This window comes from Malaclemys terrapin, chromosome 4, assembly GCF_027887155.1.
Source record: "Malaclemys terrapin pileata isolate rMalTer1 chromosome 4, rMalTer1.hap1, whole genome shotgun sequence".
Taxonomy (NCBI): domain Eukaryota; kingdom Metazoa; phylum Chordata; order Testudines; family Emydidae; genus Malaclemys; species Malaclemys terrapin.
The window spans coordinates 55,911,373-55,929,928 of NC_071508.1; the positions used below are offsets into that span (position 1 = coordinate 55,911,373).

Here is an 18,556-nt window from a genome sequence, read left to right on the forward strand (position 1 = left end):
GTAGCCCAGGGAGTTGTAGGTGTCGTGCAACTGTACCAGGAGGCACTCTAAACAGCTGCAGTCCACAGGGCCCTGGGCTGGAACCCGAAGTAGAGGGCGGGCCCGGGTTCCCCCCATACCTCCCAACTCCTGATCAAACACAGGAGGAATTGACGTGGACTATAGCTTCTACCAGAGGGGAAGCTCTCTGGACTGTTTCCTGACCAACAGGGTGAATCTGTGAAGCGAGCAAATCCACCAATAAGCGCAGGACCCACCATGGTAGAGGAGGAACTTTGTCACAAGGTATATAACCTGGAGTACACACGCTTTTCAGATCCAAGTATCTTTACAACTACTGCCAATCTTTACTTTCAAGGCAGAGAAAAATATTTCTTATGGAAAACTAAAGGGGTAGTTAAACAAAAAACAGAAGAGAAAATAAAGAATGCCAGCTATGGAATTTTACTTAACTTGAATGACTGTAAATGCTAGCCAAGCAACCATAGCAGCAGAAAATAAACATAATTGAAACAGTTTCTAGATGACACTTGTACATGTTGTAGATTACAACACTGCCCATATGGAGATGATATTTAAACTAATATACAAAATGTAATAAACAGTGTAGAATACTATAAACAAAGTTATCTAATTAACCTTAGTAAAACAGAACATAATACCTACGATAGCAAAGCATCGAAGTATTAACTATTATTGTAATACTTTTGCTACTTATATACTTGGCATAACTTTAAAATCCCTTAGGAGAAACACCCTTACTCAGGGAATGGAAAGAATGTTCTTAAGGACTGTGGAGGAAAAGTATTCTTAAAGTCCATTCCCAAAAGACCACATGATGATGCTGGTAGATAGAGACAAGTGTTTTGAGGATTTAGCTGTGATATGCCCCTCATTAAAAGATATCTGTCCTCCTGTCAATGTGTCCCACAATGTCCAGGCCCTTTTGGATTGCCCGCTATGAGTGGTGATCATATCTTTCATTTCTCTTTTAGCAGATTATGCCATTACTTCTCAGATGCAGATATAGACACAGTGGCACATACTTTTGGCACTTCAAGACTGACCTACTGCACATTGCTCTATCGTGACCTGACCCTGAAGGTCACCTAAAAACTACAGCTGGGTTTATCATGCAATTGCCTGCCTGTTAAGTAAGGCAGACAAGCATGAGAGAGACCAGTCCTCTATTGCATACATTGTCTGCCTATCCAATACGGGGCCATTTCAAAATCCTTGATTCCTTTACTTCAAGCTCTAAATAGGCTAAGGCAAATCCTTCAGAGAGAGTTTTTTGCTTCACACTCCGCCACTGACAATGTTTTGATTGAGAGGCTGAGACAGATAGAGCCCAAAGATCCAGATAAGCACAAGTCTTGCCACTTTGAGCGAATGTTGCCAGATTTCTCTTTTTAGCAAAACTGAGTTGCAAAATGGCTTCAAGCTGGATACTTTAGTAAACAAACCTCTAGCTTTGATTCTTTAAAAACGTAACTGGCTTTAATCTATGGCAGGGGTTCTCAAACTTCATTGCACAGTGACCCCCTTCTGACAACAAAAATTACTACATGACCCAGGAGGGGGGACCGAAGCCTGAGTCCGTCTGATTCCCACCTCCCCGAGTGGGGAGTCAAAGTCAAAGCCTGAGCCCCACTGCCCTGGACAGGGTAGGGGTCAAAGCCGAAGCCCAAGGGCTTCAGCCCCAGCCAGGGGGCCTGACCCTGAGCCCAATCCTTCGGGGTTCGGCTTCAGCCCAAGCCCCAGTTTGAGAACCACTGATCTATGGAGAAGGGCAGAGGGACTTTGTTCCTCTTCCTTGAGGGAACTGATGTACTCTGCAAATATTATTGTGATGGGCACTTTAAAAATATGCCAAGTAATACTGGTTATAAAACATATGGGATTATTATCAGGATATTATACATCTGTTAGCTACAGCAACTCTTTAATGACCTATATAGAAGTTTTGGGAGTGCAAGACATGCAGTATGTGACCTAAATTCTTATGCAGTTAGAAATAAAAGGGAAGGTGTTCTTTAGTAAAAGTGTGTTTTTCTGATGCATTTAAATTATCTAGTGGGAAAGAATTTGGGAAGTGCTGGTGAGATCGAATATCACTTGTTGGAAACTAATGAAGAATCCTTCTGATTTCATTATATATGTGGCATTTTCACAGTTGAAGATCTTCTCATTTAACCTCATTAATGAAATTTCTTAGTCAAAAAAGATCACTGGACACCTCTGTTAGAAAAAAATATAACCACTAAGGAGGAATTCTCAGGATCACTCCAATGATGCTGTGATGCACTGTACCTCAATGTAGTACCCTGTAATCCCCATATTCATCATTCATATGTGGTTGAGATATTTCAGACATGCTCTGTAAGATATCATATGAAAGGCCATGATCTGCTGAAACTTATTGTTCTGTCAAAATATGTATATCGTTATTGTGTATGGAGTTATGAGATTTTGCTATATGGTTGTTATTGAAATGTTGAGAGCTTGGGAAACACTCACTGGTAGCTCTCCAGTGACAATAAAGGTGGTGTGGGTGTGTTAAGTGACCATCATGAGCCACTGACCATCAGGAGAATTGTAAACAAGAGATTTAAAATTCTGTAAGAGACAGTTGAGCACTACACAATGGGGATTGCTCAATGCTGTGACTCAGCATGGCTCAGCGAGACATACCTGGGCCATTATCTTTCCTGGGACATGACTTGAGAGTATAAAATAAGGGACAGTGGCATCATGAGTCCACCTCTTTCCTCCTACACCTACGCTGAAGGCAACAAGAACACTGGAAAGACAAAGATTTTGAACTGAGGACTGGTCACAGGCTGAAAAGAAAATTCAGCCTGTGTATTAAGAACTGTAACCTGCCTGCAATATCAAGCGGCGTGAGAAAAGCTGTTTGATTCAAATCTTGCTTAGTCTGAAAGTTTAGGATTTAAAATGCATGTTTACTTTTTATTTTCTTAGGTAACTATCTCTGATCTTTATGCCTACCACTAATAAACACTTAAAATCTATCTTTCTGTAGTTAATAAACTTGTTTTAATGTTTTATCCTTTCCAGTGAGTTTGTCTAAAATGCTTGAGGAATCTGCTCAGATTACAAAGGCTAGTAATCATGTCCACTATCCTTTGACGAAGTGACGAACTACCATATATACTTGTTCATAAGCCGAATATTTTTGGTAAAAAAGTGACACATCAAAGACAGGGGTCGGCTTATAAACGGGTCTACACCAAAATTTGATGATTTTAAACACTGTGGAATCATTGAATTGAATATCTAATACATTGTTGTTTTGTTTACCTGGGGCGTCTGCAGGCATGGAGCCCCTCAGCTCCCTGTGGCTGCGGTTCGCCGGTCCCAGCCAAGGGGAGCTGCGGGATGTGGCACCACGTCTCGCAACTCCCATTGGCTGGGACCGGTGAACTGCAGCCATAGGGAGCTGAGGGGCTCCATGCCTGCAGATGCTCCAAGTAAACAAAACGTCCCAACCTGTCAGCAGCTTACCCTGACGGGCTGGGAGCCAAAGTTTTCCAACCCCTGAAATATAAGGTCGGCTTATGAAAGGGTCATACAGTTTTTTCTATTTTTACCTATCCATTTTGGGGGGGGGGGGGGGGGTGTTGGCTTATAAACGAACAGGCTAATGAACAAGTATATCCTGAGCACTGGTGTTTCCCTGTGTATGATTCATGAGTGGCTTAGAGAGCATTCATGTAACTAAGCTGGGTATGTCCCTGAATGATGTTGACTGAGTGACCACAGAACCTTGAAAGGTTTGCTTCTTGTCACTAGCAAAGCATCATGGAGGAGTGTTAAGGGGCATAGAGATCCCACAGTTCAATGTTGTACCACGGGAATCCCATCATAGATGCATCTATAAATGCTTTGGTGAGAAATCACTTTATACATCTTGATTTTATAGCTCCTTTGTATAAAGGAGCGTAACATGTCTTCTTAAAAAGTTATCCTTTCCACCCATTAGCTGATAAAGGAAATCAGCTAAACGTCACTATATATATATATTAAGAAGAAAAAAAATGTTCCAAAACCCAAGGTGGGTGGACAAAGAGGGACACACTTAAATTATGAATCACTATTATTTATTATTTGTGTTAGCATAGCACTTACGAGTCCTAGTCATGGACCGGACGCCATTTTGCTAAACGTTGTACAAACACAGAGCAAAAAGATTGTCCCTGCGCCAAGATGTCTTCAGTTTGAAAAAAAAAAATAGTGATGGTTTTCCACATGTGGAGCAACAAATGTTATCGATTACATCTCTACCTAACTGTATAAATGTCTGAAAAAGAATCAGAAAATCTTGCAAATTGGCCAAGTTTGCTACTAAGAAATGGATGGCTCCACTTCATGTTTTAAAAAAGTATGGAGATACTCAGAAAAGAGACCTTCTTACTCAATATGTCTGTTCCCTCTGCATATTCTAAGTTAGATGTGCTCACTTCAGTGATAAAGAGTGGTTACTTACAATATAGTAAGTGTGGTTCTTCAAATGGTGGATCCTAGTCTACCTCTTGTTTTGAGAATTTGAGGAGAGGGCATTTACAACAACACTGTTCCTCTAGTCTCTTCTGACTATTAAGCCCTGCTCCAATGACTCAAAAAGGCCATGCGTCTTAATCCTCCCCTTGCTGATAGAATATCATAGCTCCAAACTAAGACGGCCTGCAAATACTGTCAAACTTTTGTCACCATGTTATTCTTAGATAAGAAACATTCATGAAACCTTTACAGTATTTTAGCAATTAGTTCAGAAGACTTCAGCAAAAAATTTACATTCAAAGGCTGCACCTGAATGCCTAGTATTTAACATCTACAGACTACATAGGATGAGCGCAAAAGTAACAATACTTTAAAAAAAAATGATATTGGGTGACTCCAATCAGAAAAGGTTTAAGAATGCTATTAAAATGTGCCAGGTAGCTTCAAATGCTATTGCTTCAGAAGGCCAGACAAATAAAAAAAAGTCCTAGCAGAAAACAGTGTGTGCGTAAAATAATTTCACTATTTACATAGTATGCCTTCAAAAAAAAAAAAAAAAGCTAATTTAGTGGGTGTCGCTTGGAGTACTAACAATTTGTTTTGGTCAGTTCTGGACAGTTTTACTAATTTTGTTTTTATTTCTCTAACAGCCCATAAATAACTGGGCCAGGAATATTTCTGAAGGGCCAAACTCATGTCCCCAGCACAAAAGCTGGGTAAATGAATGTTACGAGGGGGATATACAGGAAGATGTGGGAAGAAAAGGAATCCTTCATAACCCAGAGATAGGGCATGAATCAGTTTTGTAGCCAGTCTGTGGCTGCTGCTGAAACCTCTGAGTCACAGCACACTATGTTCCTCCTACAGAGACCACTGGCCCAGATCATTTGCATGGTTTGTCAGTCCACTGGCTACATCTTTTCCCTCTCCTCAGCCAGGAACTTGAGGTACAGATTCTCCTAGGCAATATTCTACATCCTGTCCCTCTCATGAAGCAGAACTGTGGTGGATTTGCCCCTGAGAACATATTTGCATGAGACTAAGACAGAGGTGGGCAAACTACAGCCCAGGGGCTGCATCCGGCCCTCCAGATTTTTTAATGCGGCCCTCAAGCTCCCGCCGGGAAGCAGGGTTGGGGGCTTGCGCCGCTCCACGTGGCTCCTGGAAGCAGTGGCATGTCCCCCCTCTGGTTTGTACGGGTAGGGGCAGCCAGGGGGCTCTGCATGCTGCCCTTGCCCCAAGTGCCACCCCCACAGCTCCCATTGGCCTGGGAGGCACCTCCGGACAGCACCTGTGGACGGAGCAGCACACAGAGCTGCCTGGCCACACCCCTGTGTAAGAGCCGGAGGGGGGACATGCCGCTGCTTCTGGGAGCTGCTTGAGGTAAGCGCCACCCAGAGCCTGCACACTTGAACCCCTCCCGGACCCCAACCCACTGCCTCAGCCCTGATCCCCCTCCCGCCCTCCGAATCCCTCGGTCCCAGCCTGGAGCACCCACCCCTGCACCCCGAATCCCTCATTCACAGCCCCACTATAGAGCCCACTCCCCCAGCTGGAGCCCTTACCTCCTCCCACACCCCAACCCCCAATTTTGTGAGCATTCATAGCCCACCATACAATTTCCATACACAGATGTGCCCTCGGGCCAAAAAATTTGCCCACCCCTGGGCTAGGATGTCTAAAAAACCCTTATTTATATAAACAATGGGTGTTCTTACCGCTCTTCTGGTAGTTTTAATAAAGTCAGCATTACAGAAAAACAATTCAACAAAGTAATTACACATACAAAATCTTATGTAAAACATGAATAAGCACAGTCCTACACACATACCTGTCAGTTGAACAGACATCACCTCATAACTGCTTAAACAACCTCAATCTCTTCAAACTTGGAAAAAGTCATATTACTCAAACACAGCTATTTTCATGTAATTACTTCCATATTCCAAGCGAATGGAACTATTTAGACAGGTTTATGAGCTGATCTTGCTTTTGAGTGACAGACAAATGCACAGGAGGAGGGCTATGTGTTTTGCCAACCACTTTTCATTGCGTTGGCATAAAAACTGCTTGATAAAGGAAACAAACAGCCTCATTGTGGTAATTATACTCTATCTTATGCATACTGGGAAAAAAACTTGCCATCTTATGTATAGGAAACAGAACATCTCAGGGTTAGGGAAAGCAATAATAATTATTTAATTAATTATTGATAAAATCACTGTTATCTAGATTTGGTTCATTTTGACCAACTCTGATTTTCTAAAATAACATTACTGATATTTGGACACACGGCCATGGAACTTTCACTGCTTTAAAAATGTTCAGACTGTTAACTTAGACCCTGAAAAGCACACAGTTCTAAGAAGAAATATAAATATTAATAAATCCCATGTTGACCATAAATAACAAATTCAAAGCTAGGCTTTCACCTTGGGGCCTATTAGGAACATTCAATATCAGCATGAGTCTAAGATGTGGTGAGTTTTTACTATGAAAGATACAGTAGATCATATAGTCATACACAGTTCATATTCAAATAATCAATGTACACATCTATAGCTATTTAAATTTATTATAAATTGAAAGTAAAAGCCATACTATTTTTAGTGTAACAAATTATATACATTACAGAATGGTACCATGCCCTAAATTATGGGGCTGTATTCTTTGTTTTCTTTTAATCTACATGACAATACAGATGCTATAATCTTTCTGAATTTCTTCTCATTACACCATAATGTACAATACATACCATAAAAAGTTAATATTAAAACACGGAGAAACATCTTTAAAACAACTAGCCAGATGAATTAAAATGAGCAAATTTGCTTGCCCCTTTGTTTTAAGAACAGAAACCTGTAAAGAGCTGATATTCAAAGATCTTTCTTTTACATTTTGCAATGTAATTCTTAGAACTTTAATGGTTTAAAGGAAAAAAGGTTAGAGATCTAAATTACCTACAGCAAACATTATCACACTCTAAAAATGTAAAATATTTTAAACATATTCAGATGTTAGGCTGAAACCTTGCAGACTTTTAGATCAGACCTACAATTTCTGACAAGTACATGCCAGGACATAGGCAGACCAAATAGTTCAAATGAAGGCCAAAATGATCTACACGGTTTATTTTATTTTAGTTTGGTTGGAATAGGCTGGTCAGACTTTGGCTATGGAATACTTAAAAAAAAAATCATTAGGATCATCGCAAAAGCAAGCTAAAAACAGCTGTAGGGAGTACCTCTGACACTAAAATCTCATCACTGACAAGCATGAATACCAGTCCCCCAACCACTTTTACTGGTTAACTGAAACCAAATTAAAGCTGTCATCTTTACAAGGGAGTCAGAATTTTCTCTCTAGCCAATAAATAACTTTTTGCTATGTAACATACAATATCATTAATTAGATAAAATAAACTATTACTGTTAAAATTGTCTTTGGCACATGAGACAAGTGAATCCATTTCTGTACTGATTGTCTATAGTGAAAGGGGACTCTAACTGATATTGTACCAATCAATTGGCACCACTCACTGGATAATGGATGGTCTATGCTTTTGTCCATATTGGTGGCACTTCTCAAAACCACTAGATTTCACCGTGCAAAATGTCAGTAAATAACACTCAAGCTAAGGTTCTCAACAGAAATAGGATAAAATAGACAGATCCTGGGCTTCAAATCAATTGAAACAATTTTAAAAGGCAATTTCTTTAAGGATGGCAATATGCTTAATGGAATAATTCATATTTTTCAAAAGAAAACAAAAAATTGATCATATTACAGTATGAATGGAAAGGAGATTTAACACTATGGTACTGAATAGATGTACTTGGCCAGAGCAACATGGATCTTGGCTTGTTATCTTTTCAACTCTAAAGGTCTCAGAACTCTATGGACAGGTAACACTTGTTAAATCTACTACACTGCATTGTCCCCGATCAAACTCTGTTTTGTTTCCCCACCATCACAATCAATGCTGTTTTAAAATAACCAAGGAGGAATGGGAAAGGAGGCCAAAAGAAGCATAAAATACCTGTAAAGTACAGTTCATCATCCGCACTATGTAATCAAACTGCTGGTGGTCCAGTATTGCCCGATTTTGCTGAACATGCAGGCTTAGCTCCTGTGTGAGGCACTGTCGAGCTGCCTTTCCTTTTAGTGCCCTCAACGCAGCGGGCAGAGTCTGCAGAGAAGAAATCCTAACCTCATTAAAATGATCTGAAATGTCACTGAAATACTGGCTGTCTTTAATTCTTTGTCAAGACACTTCAAATAAGAACAGTAAATTAAAAGTCCAAATGAATCCAGAGCCAGAACATCAAATTCTCATGATAACTGATTTTTTGCTAAACGAGGCATTGACATTCAAGCTCTGATTGCTCTTTTTATATACACCATTAATCAACTGCATAAATTTTCTGCTAAATCTCGAAGTGGGGAAAAATGAATACAGATAAGTAACAAAACGAATATGAAATCAGTCAGAAGATTATTGTGCATGAGAGTGAGGGCTCTCTGTCACTCTGGTAGAGACAGAACATATGATGGGCTAGGTCCTGAGAATCTGTCCTGATATATAGTGAATTATAAAGTTTTTCAGCATGAGATTGGGATGGACACATTATTCACAAGCAGTGGAGCCACTAGTATGTTATGCGGATCATCCCAAACAAGTGCCAATAAAATCTTTATACCATGCCATGATTTATTCTAAATAAACTACATATTTTATGGAAAAACTATTTTAAAAATACTTGGAAAAATTATTACGAATTTTATTGGGATTCTTTCATACCCCTCCACTACTAAAGCCAAGTGACTTAGTACATGAACTCATCTATACAGGTCTCCATGGAGAGCAAATTTATAGCTAAATTTTAGAAATCTCTACAAATTTCCTAAAATAACTTTTCCAGACATAATATCTAGAATTCACTTCTAATATATGTCATTTTACAGCCTTGGTGAGTTCTGACATAATTAAACTACGTTCCTATTTCAGGATTGAATACTGTCTGGCATGAACCACAGATCTGTGAAATTTGAAAGGCAACTTCCTCCAAATCTAATGAGTGGGGGAGAAATAACATTTCTGGATCAACTTTTCCCCCTCCCTTTAAATGCAGACACTAGAAGTTGCTCAGAGGTTTTGAGTGTTGGAAATAGTCTCAAAAGAGGTGGATTTGTGGGCACAATGCAGGTGAGACAAAGACACTTAAGAATTCATTTTATCACATGGATTTCACCACTATATATGTGATATATGTACAAAACTGGAAAAAAAATAGTAGAATTAAAGCTCTCATTTGTTTTCTGAATCAAGCTGACAATCCACTTGGTTTTCTGGCCTGAGCTTTTTGTTGTAAAAAATAAATAAATAAATGATATGCTGTTGAATTTAATAGTTGTAAAATTCCATGGACAATCCACAAAAGCTGGCCATATCTGAAAGGCAGAAGTAATAAAACTATCAAGGACAACAATTGTGGCAAGTTACTAGTGGATTTTACTAAAAATGAGTCAAATAGTTAAGCACTGTCCTGTGTTCTATACATTGTACTAAATTTTGTTATCACTTTTAAAACAGACAAGAATTAACTTAGTTGAAAAGTTCAATAGAGCACCTGTTGGCAAACAATGAGATTAAATGACTATGCCTATATTTTGTTTACATTCCTCACAACTGGAACAATTAGGCTGAAACTCTCAATTATCTTTTTTGTAAACCCATATGGAAAATAATATGTGATGAATAATCTCTGGATGGTTAGCCAAAAATTGAATGATCATACTGAACATTAAAAACAGGTCTTCAGAGGGAGCAATTGCGCACTACCATATGGTACTGTATTTAGACCATTTGGTGGTTATACTGCTTACCATTATCACACATTTAAATGACTGAACAGATAATGAACATTAAAAAACACAACAAGAAATGTGACAGGGTTTGAGAGGAGGTCACTCAGTCACTTACCATGTGCTAGTTTAACTTGGAGGCAGTAAATGCTTATTTAGGAGAGTTAACTTTATTATTATTATTACCTTTTCAGTCTCCAAATTTTTATTTTCAAATATGAATGAGATGCAGTTTCTAACAACTTCCAGCCTCTGTGCACTGTTGAAAACTGTACTGGCCTTTTCCATTATGGAAACTAACAAAGAAAGAGAAGTACACACAAATGTAAAACAGTTTCTCTGTAAAAGTCACAAATAGTAATTAGACAGTACTTTTAGAAAAATCCTAACATGGCTTCAAATCTAAATTTTATTTTGCTAAGTTGTTTGTCATTATTAGGCTTATATGAGAAGGAATTTACAAACTGTTAAGTAGCCTTTAAAAACAAGTTCTTGCTCAGTCTTGCTTTTTTTCAGTTACCCTTATGCAGGACAGCCTGCCGCTGGCTTGCTGGTGGTCGTGCTCTGAATTTTAAGTGGAGTATTTATTTGCTTGTTTTGGTTGTCTGTTTCATATAGACAACCAGACTCCAACCTGTAAAACTAAATTAATGGTATTAACATACTAATTGAGTCTGGATTTCAAGATCACTATCTTAATCAATATGGCATGAAAAAAGTGAATTCTATGACCCTGTCATTTATTTTCATCTTACTGTACAGGGATGGAAATCACAGTTACATGAGCACAACAGTATTTCTTTTTTTTTAATTTCTGCCCTTCCTGGCTCCTCGTCTTAATCGCTCTTCTTTGGTTTGTCCACACACACAGATTAATGTTGGAGTCGTTACCAGGCCAGTTGATAATGAATTAGTGTAGAACCTTTCTTCGGCTCCATCTCACAATGCTAACCATACTTTTTTTTACACTCACCAAACTCAATATTACAGAAACACTTCAAATTTCTGTTTGTAATTTCACTTTCCTGAAGTTATACTCTCTCTCTGACAACCTCTGTTATGCATGCTTTGCATCTTTATTTTGCCTTGCTGCAAAAGTGTACAACCATATCACTTATCTCTCCTAAGTTTTAAATCCAACAAACTGCAGTGGCTAATTAAAATAGGTCTTATTTTTTAGCCAGCTGTAGGTTAAACAACTGCATAGTTCCATATTTGCCTAGTTTTTAAAGAAACAAAACACAAAGCATTTATTAAATAAATTGATAGTTCACTATCCATTACTTCTGTTATCATGTACACCGAAACAAGTGTAAAGCAGACACTCAAGTCTTGCATGCAACCTGATGTATCTCATTCTTCTACTAAAACAAAGGGGGTAATTCATTTTCACATGAGGATTCTTACACTCAAAAATGTGCAAATCAATGAACCATGACAAATTTCAGGTAGCCAGATTTTTCTGTTGACAGTCCAATGAACATTGTGTGTATTGTGCTAAGAACCATCCTTTTTGATAACCTGATTAAATAATACATGGTTTCTTAAAATAGAGGAACCTAGAGCTGTTTCAAAGAATTTACAAAACTGGATCCTCCATAATAAAAATCCTCAGAAGAATCAAGCATTTAAATGATCTTCTGACTTGAAAAGCAAGTTTACAACCCGGTTCTCCTATCTAGAATTTGCTGAATTCTAGAGATTATTTGATAGATCTAGCATTCTCTTGCTCTTGCTCTCCCTCTCCCCCTCCACCTTCCCCCCATCAAAAATAGAGAGAACGCCATGGATATGAGAGCAGAATATGCCTTTCCCCCCCCCCACACACACACATAAGAGCTCCTATGTGTGCTGACATAGCCAACATGAGGAAAGGGAATTAATATTAAAAAGGTGTACACTGGAAAATCTACAGTTCAATCAGATAAAGGCAAGTTCCTCATTTCTTTGGGAAACTTTCTACCTGGATTTGTTCTGAGAAAGTTTAGAATACCTAGCTCTTATTAAAAAAGGTATTGAAATGGCACATTGATCTTACATTAATTCTGAAACCAACCCACTACATAAGTGCTGAATTGGGAACAACAAATTTGATATATTAATGATATGTTCAATTCATTATGATAGGAATTCCCTTCTTGCCTTCCCTCATCTCTCAGTAAAACACCCCATTAAAACACATTTTAATTAAAGTAGATGTTTTCACTCATGCTAATATGGATTTATAAATATATGGCAGATAACAATGCAACATACCAACAGGCGGACCAGCAGGAACCACACACTTTTTTTCTACCCGAGTAGCCGGTGGTGCACTTTGGTTCTTAGCCAGGCCTTCTTGAATTAGCTCCTTAACCCGGCTGTCATTAATTTTGGGGAAAGGAAGGATATGAACTCGTAAATGGGATCCCTCCGTGGGCCGTGGAACTTTCTGGAATGCCATGTGAGGATTTGGATTCTCCTGCAACCAAACAACATAACATCTTACACTAAAATAGTTATTTTATATTAACACTTCATATAGAAGCAGCACAATATCTTGGAACACAGACAAATAAAGAGTAGTCACACAAGAGGTGAAGTTGGCAGGTGCTCCCTGCTACTGAAAAAGGCCTTAGTCTTTGTAACAGCACCAGAACATTTTAGCATTACAATAATCTTTGCACAAGCACAAAAAATTCTTCTACATTTTGCAGGCATTGAATATTTGGCTTGTTGAAAAAGTGTAAAGCCCAATTTCATGGACAATTTGTGTGCCCCTTATGCTTAAAGAATAAAAACTCTACGTACTCAAAATGTTATGTTCCAAATTCTCATCAATCCAATCCCCTTAACTGTAACTTTATCAACTTCACTTTTATGATTTTAAAGGATTTTATGAACAGTTTAATTCCTGGGTAAGCTCACATGATGTTGAAATGACAGAGAAATGTCACAGTATGCTCCTCAGCCACACAATTTACAAAATGAGTTTTGTTGGCATTCAAAGCAACTCAGAGGAGAAAGGGAGAAAATGGAAATGATTGCTTAAATTAAGCCAGATAAACTTAACTTAGTGCACAACTGACACTTAGCTGGTAGGTAACCAAAACAGCCAACCCTTTCACTATTGGAAAGGTTAGAGGAGTGGTGTGATACACAGTCATTTCACTATGTTGAGTAGCTGAAATATATAAATGTCTCCAGCCACACAGACACCATAATAATGAACACAAAATAAGAATTTAATAGAGTAATTTCTTAGTCATAGAGTAAGAATGCACAAAACCTTGTTCTATCTGTATTAATTACAAGATACATAATTTTTGGAAGGAATTCAATTAGAATTTCACCCTCAGTATAAGTTTCAGGTTTCCTCTGCCCTCTTGCAGCACAACAGAGCAGTGATAGCATATTGAATCTTTCTGGAAATCCAAGGGATTTTCTGTTTGTCCAATCAAGTCTACATCATTATAGCAAGGGCAAATGAAAGTGTTAAGTGATCTTCTGCATGACTGGTTACATATATGTTGTTTATAACATATTTCTCTCCTCTGAGCAAGGAAGAACTAGTGTGTTCCTTGCATGTTCACGGAAATTTCTAGAATAGTGTCTGTGGCAGACAATATATAAATTAGAGCATTAGAAAGGGGAGTGCTTTGGGAACATCAATATGAGGACTTTGATGAGAGAGTTCTTTTGGTTTATGGTACAAAACTATCTGGTTTCTGTCCATTATGTTGCAGAGACTGGATTTTCCTTGCTTCTTTCATGCCCAGGTCTAGCATAGTTTCTCTACACAGTCAGGAGAAGGAGTATTTCAAGAGCACAATATATAAATATAAGATTTACAAAGTGAAAATGCAGTTTTGTGTACCACACTTTACCAGGTTTCCATCAGTGGGCATGTCTCTGTAGCTACTAAACTCCTGCCTGAAGAGAAGCTCAATATGGCTCTATAGCTCACTGTATGCACTAGACACAACTTGGAGGATATGGACAAAAATCAACTAGAAGAAGAAAAGAAGGGCCAAAACCACAACAGCAAAACAGATATGTAACAGGGAGTTGGGACATAGGGTCTTTGAATCAGAGAAATGGAAAAGTTCAGAGGTCATCTTGTATGCAGTACAGTTGTAGCCATATGGGTCCCAAGATATTAGAGACACAAGGTGGGTGAGGTAATATCTTTTATTGGACCAATTTGGACAATCTTGTCCAGGGCCGCCCAGGGGCAGCAAGTGGGGCAATTTGCTCCAGGCCCCGGACCCTGCAGGGGCCCCGCAAGCCCTGGCCCGGCGGCAGTCCGGGTCTTCGGCGGCATTTCGGCGGCGGGGGGTCCTTGGGTCCTGCTGAAGACGCGGAGCGACTGAAGTGCCCCCGGATGCTGAAATCCCGGACCGCCACCGGTGAGTACAAGAGCCGCTGCTCCCCCGCTTTGCCCCAGGCCCTCTGAATCCTCTGGGTGGCCCTGATCTTGCCTCTCTCACCAACAGAAGTTGGTCCAATAAAAGAGATGATCTTACCCACCATGTCTCTATACAGGTCATCTTGTCTATTCAATGGAAATTAATGTAGTATGGTTCCCTAAAGAATATTCTCCAAGGTTTTTGCTTTTTTCAGTTTTAAATAACTTAAGAGATTAGGACTTCCATTATTCCTTTTGGAAGGCTATTTCACAGTGTAACAGATATTACCATTAACAAATATTTTGTGATATTCACCCTAAATTTTCCTTTCCTCATATTTTTACATTACTCTTATAGTTACTTATTTATCCATTTTTGTTTATAAATGTGCCTAAAGTTTCTGAGCATAGTACAAAGTGTTAAGAAGACATCTGTACTGCTGCAAAACTATGGGTTTCCGATCACTAAAATCAACCTTAATTAAGCAAAAGCATGGAAGAAGAGAGAGAGAGAGAGAGAGAGAGAGAGAGAGAGAGGCCTTACACCATGTCTTAAAAATGTACAGATCCTGGATCTGATGCGGGAAAAAACAAATTCTCCATACTAAGAATGCCCTGGGGAGAGAGACTATCTTCCTTATGCCTCCAATATAGATATGGCAAAGAACCTTAAAATCCCTCTAGGCTGAAATCAGACTTGGTGCGTAATTTTCACCACTGGAGTCTCACCTTCATCCCAGATAGTTCATAGTTCTTCTTTTGCAGATAATTTGAATATCAAAATAATCTTTGAGGATGACATATAGGGAGCGAACGCTGAGGATACTGATAGGCATGGACATCAGCAGTAGCGTATTTACCCTTAGAAAACTAAATAGTACCATCAGGTCATTCAGTCTTCCTGAGTAGACCAGTAAAATAAGTCTTCTGCCATGATGGGGGCAAAAGTAAGTTTTAATGTCAAACAGGAGGTGACTGGACCATATCAGGACAGTTTTCAACCTTCTAAAAACTCAGTTCAAAACCAGTATCTAAAGAATTTCCACCTATATGGATAGAGCCCCAATCCAGATGGGAAAGGCTAATATCAGATGTATGATCTTTAGACAGCCTAGTACAGCTATTGTCTGCATGGATGCTGAAATCATTTAAGACAGTAAGCTGGGGTAGGTCCATGAAACTAAGTGAAACGAAAGCTCTGTAGTACAACACGGTGATCTTGACCACCTCCTCTGCACCTCACTAACCAATTACTCTCTGAGCCTTGGTATTTACAAATACCAGTAAATGTCTACCACAATCTATAAGGAAAGCTTAAAAAAACTAGGTGTGAGAAAAGAAGACTATAGGGGGACAGCCTTCAAATGTGTTAAAGACTGTCATAAAGAAGACAGTGATCAATTACTCTTCAAGACCACTGAAGGTAGGACAATCTGCAGATTTAGGTTAGATATTAGGAAAAGCTTTCTAACTATAAGAATAGTTAAGTTCTGGAATAGGGTTACACCAAGGGAGGTTATGGAATCCCCATCGCTACAGGTTTTTAAGAAGAGGTTGGACAAACAATTGTCAGGGATGGACTAGGTATACTTGCTTCTACATAAGCATGTAGGGATGGACTAAATGACCTCTCAAGGTTGCTTCCAGCCCTACATTTCTAGGATTGTATATGCCTCATGCCTTAGTGGTCACCAAGTCAAGGTCCTAGAAAAGACATCATGTGTCAACTCCTTTTAAAACAGAGAGGATAAAGAGTACCAAGACCAATTACACTGGTCTACAATTTTTGAGAAGTCGTCTGCTTCAGAGATAAAATGTGCTATTTATTATGTATTTTGATGTGCTAAATTCAAATATGACAATTAAAACAACTGATTGGCTACTGTTTCTAAGATATTTAAGTTTTTACATTTTATGTCTATGTATATTGTGTAGATAGTAGAGTTTTAATCATAAATTGTAAACCTAGGTCTTTTCATGTGTTTATGGTTGCTTTACATGATAATATTTCACCTGTCCTGTTTATGTAACACTTTAAAAATCAGCAAAAGGGTTATATAAATAAAATTGATTATGAAACAAAAGGCAAAAAAACTATTATGTACATAGTTTAGTCCTATTCAGTGTCTACTCGGCGCTTCTTGGCTTGTCTCTTGTATTCATTAAATGGAGCATCTCTTGTCACTGTCTAGCAATAGTCGGCAAGCATTGATGGGCTCCATTTGCCCTGATAGCGTTTCTCCATTGTTGCAATGTCCTGGTGAAATTGCTCGCCGTGCTCGTCGCTCACTGCTCCGCAGTTTGGTGGAAAAAAATCTAGATGAGAGTGCAAAAAATGTATCTTTAGTGACATGTTGCAACCAAAGCTTTTGTATGCCTTGAGGAGGTTTTCCACCAACAACCTGTAGTTGTCTGCCTTGTTGTTTCTGAGAAAATTTATTGCCACTAACTGGAATGCTTTCATTGACGTCTTTTCCTTGCCACGCAGTGGATGGTCAAATGCATCATCTCGAAGAAGTTCACGAATCTGAGGACCAACAAAGACACCTTCCTTTATCTTAGCTTCACTTAACCTTGAAAATTTTCCACAGAGGTACTTGAAAGCTCCTTGTGTTTTGTCAATGGCCTTGACAAAGTTCTTCATCAGACCCAGCTTGATGTGTAAGGGTGGTAACAAAATCTTCCTTGATTCAACAAGTGGTGGATGCTGAACACTTTTCCTCACAGGCTCCAATGACTGTCGGAGTGGCCAATCTTTCTTGATGTAGTGGGAATCTCTTGCACGACTATCCCATTCGCAGAGAAAACAGCAGTATTTTGTGTATTCAGTCTGCAGACCAAGCAAGAGAGCAACAACCTTCAAATCGCCACAAAGCTGCCACTGATGTTGGTCATAGTTTATGCACCTCAAAAGTTGTTTCATGTTGTCATAGGTTTCCTTCATATGGACTGCATGACCAACTGGAATTGATGGCAAAATATTGCCATTATGCAGTAAAACAGCTTTAAGACTCGTCTTCGATGAATCAATGAACAGTCTCCATTCATCTGGATCGTGAACGATGTTGAGGGCTGCCATCACACCATCGATGTTGTTGCAGGCTACAAGATCACCTTCCATGAAGAAGAATGGGACAAGATCCTTTTGACGGTCACGGAACGTGGAAACCCTAACATCACCTGCCAGGAGATTCCACTGCTGTAGTCTGGAGCCTACCTCCTCTGCCTTACTCTTGGGTAGTTCCAAATCCCTGACAAGGTCATTCAGTTCACCTTGTGTTATGAGGTGTGGTTCAGAGGAGGAGGATGGGAGAAAATGTGGATCCTGTGACATTGATGGTTCAGGACCAGAAGTTTCATCCTCTTCCTCGTCTGACTCAAGTGAGAATGATTCTGGTGCATCAGGAACCGGCAGTCCTTCTCCGTGGGGTACTGGGCGTATAGGTGATGGAATGTTTGGATAATGCACAGTCCACTTTTTCTTCTTTGACACACCTTTCCCAACTGGAGGCACCATGCAGAAGTGACAATTGCTGGTATGATCTGTTGGCTCTCTCCAAATCATTGGCACTGCAAAAGGCATAGATTTCCTTTTCCTGTTCAACCACTGGCGAAGATTTGTTGCACAAGTGTTGCAGCATATGTGTGGGGCCCACCTCTTGTCCTGATCTCCAATTTTGCAGCCAAAATAAAGGTGATAGGCTTTCTTAACCATAGTGGTTATACTGCGCTTTTGTGATGCAAAAGTCACTTCACCACAAACATAGCAGAAGTTATCTG

General features: G+C 39.3%; 1 protein-coding gene across 3 annotated transcripts in view; it reads right to left on the reverse strand.

The window, feature by feature from the left end:
• Positions 1-18,556, reverse strand: part of SBF2 (SET binding factor 2) — a 586,194-nt gene that overhangs the window by 175,252 nt on the left and 392,386 nt on the right. For all 3 annotated transcript variants that reach the window (XM_054025187.1, XM_054025186.1, XM_054025185.1), the window contains exons 14-16: positions 12,646-12,850; positions 10,576-10,685; positions 8,564-8,713 (exon numbers count right to left, since the gene is read on the reverse strand). In XM_054025187.1, coding sequence (XP_053881162.1) covers positions 8,564-8,713; positions 10,576-10,685; positions 12,646-12,850 — 465 coding nt within the window. The remainder of the gene's footprint in view (positions 1-8,563; positions 8,714-10,575; positions 10,686-12,645; positions 12,851-18,556) is intronic.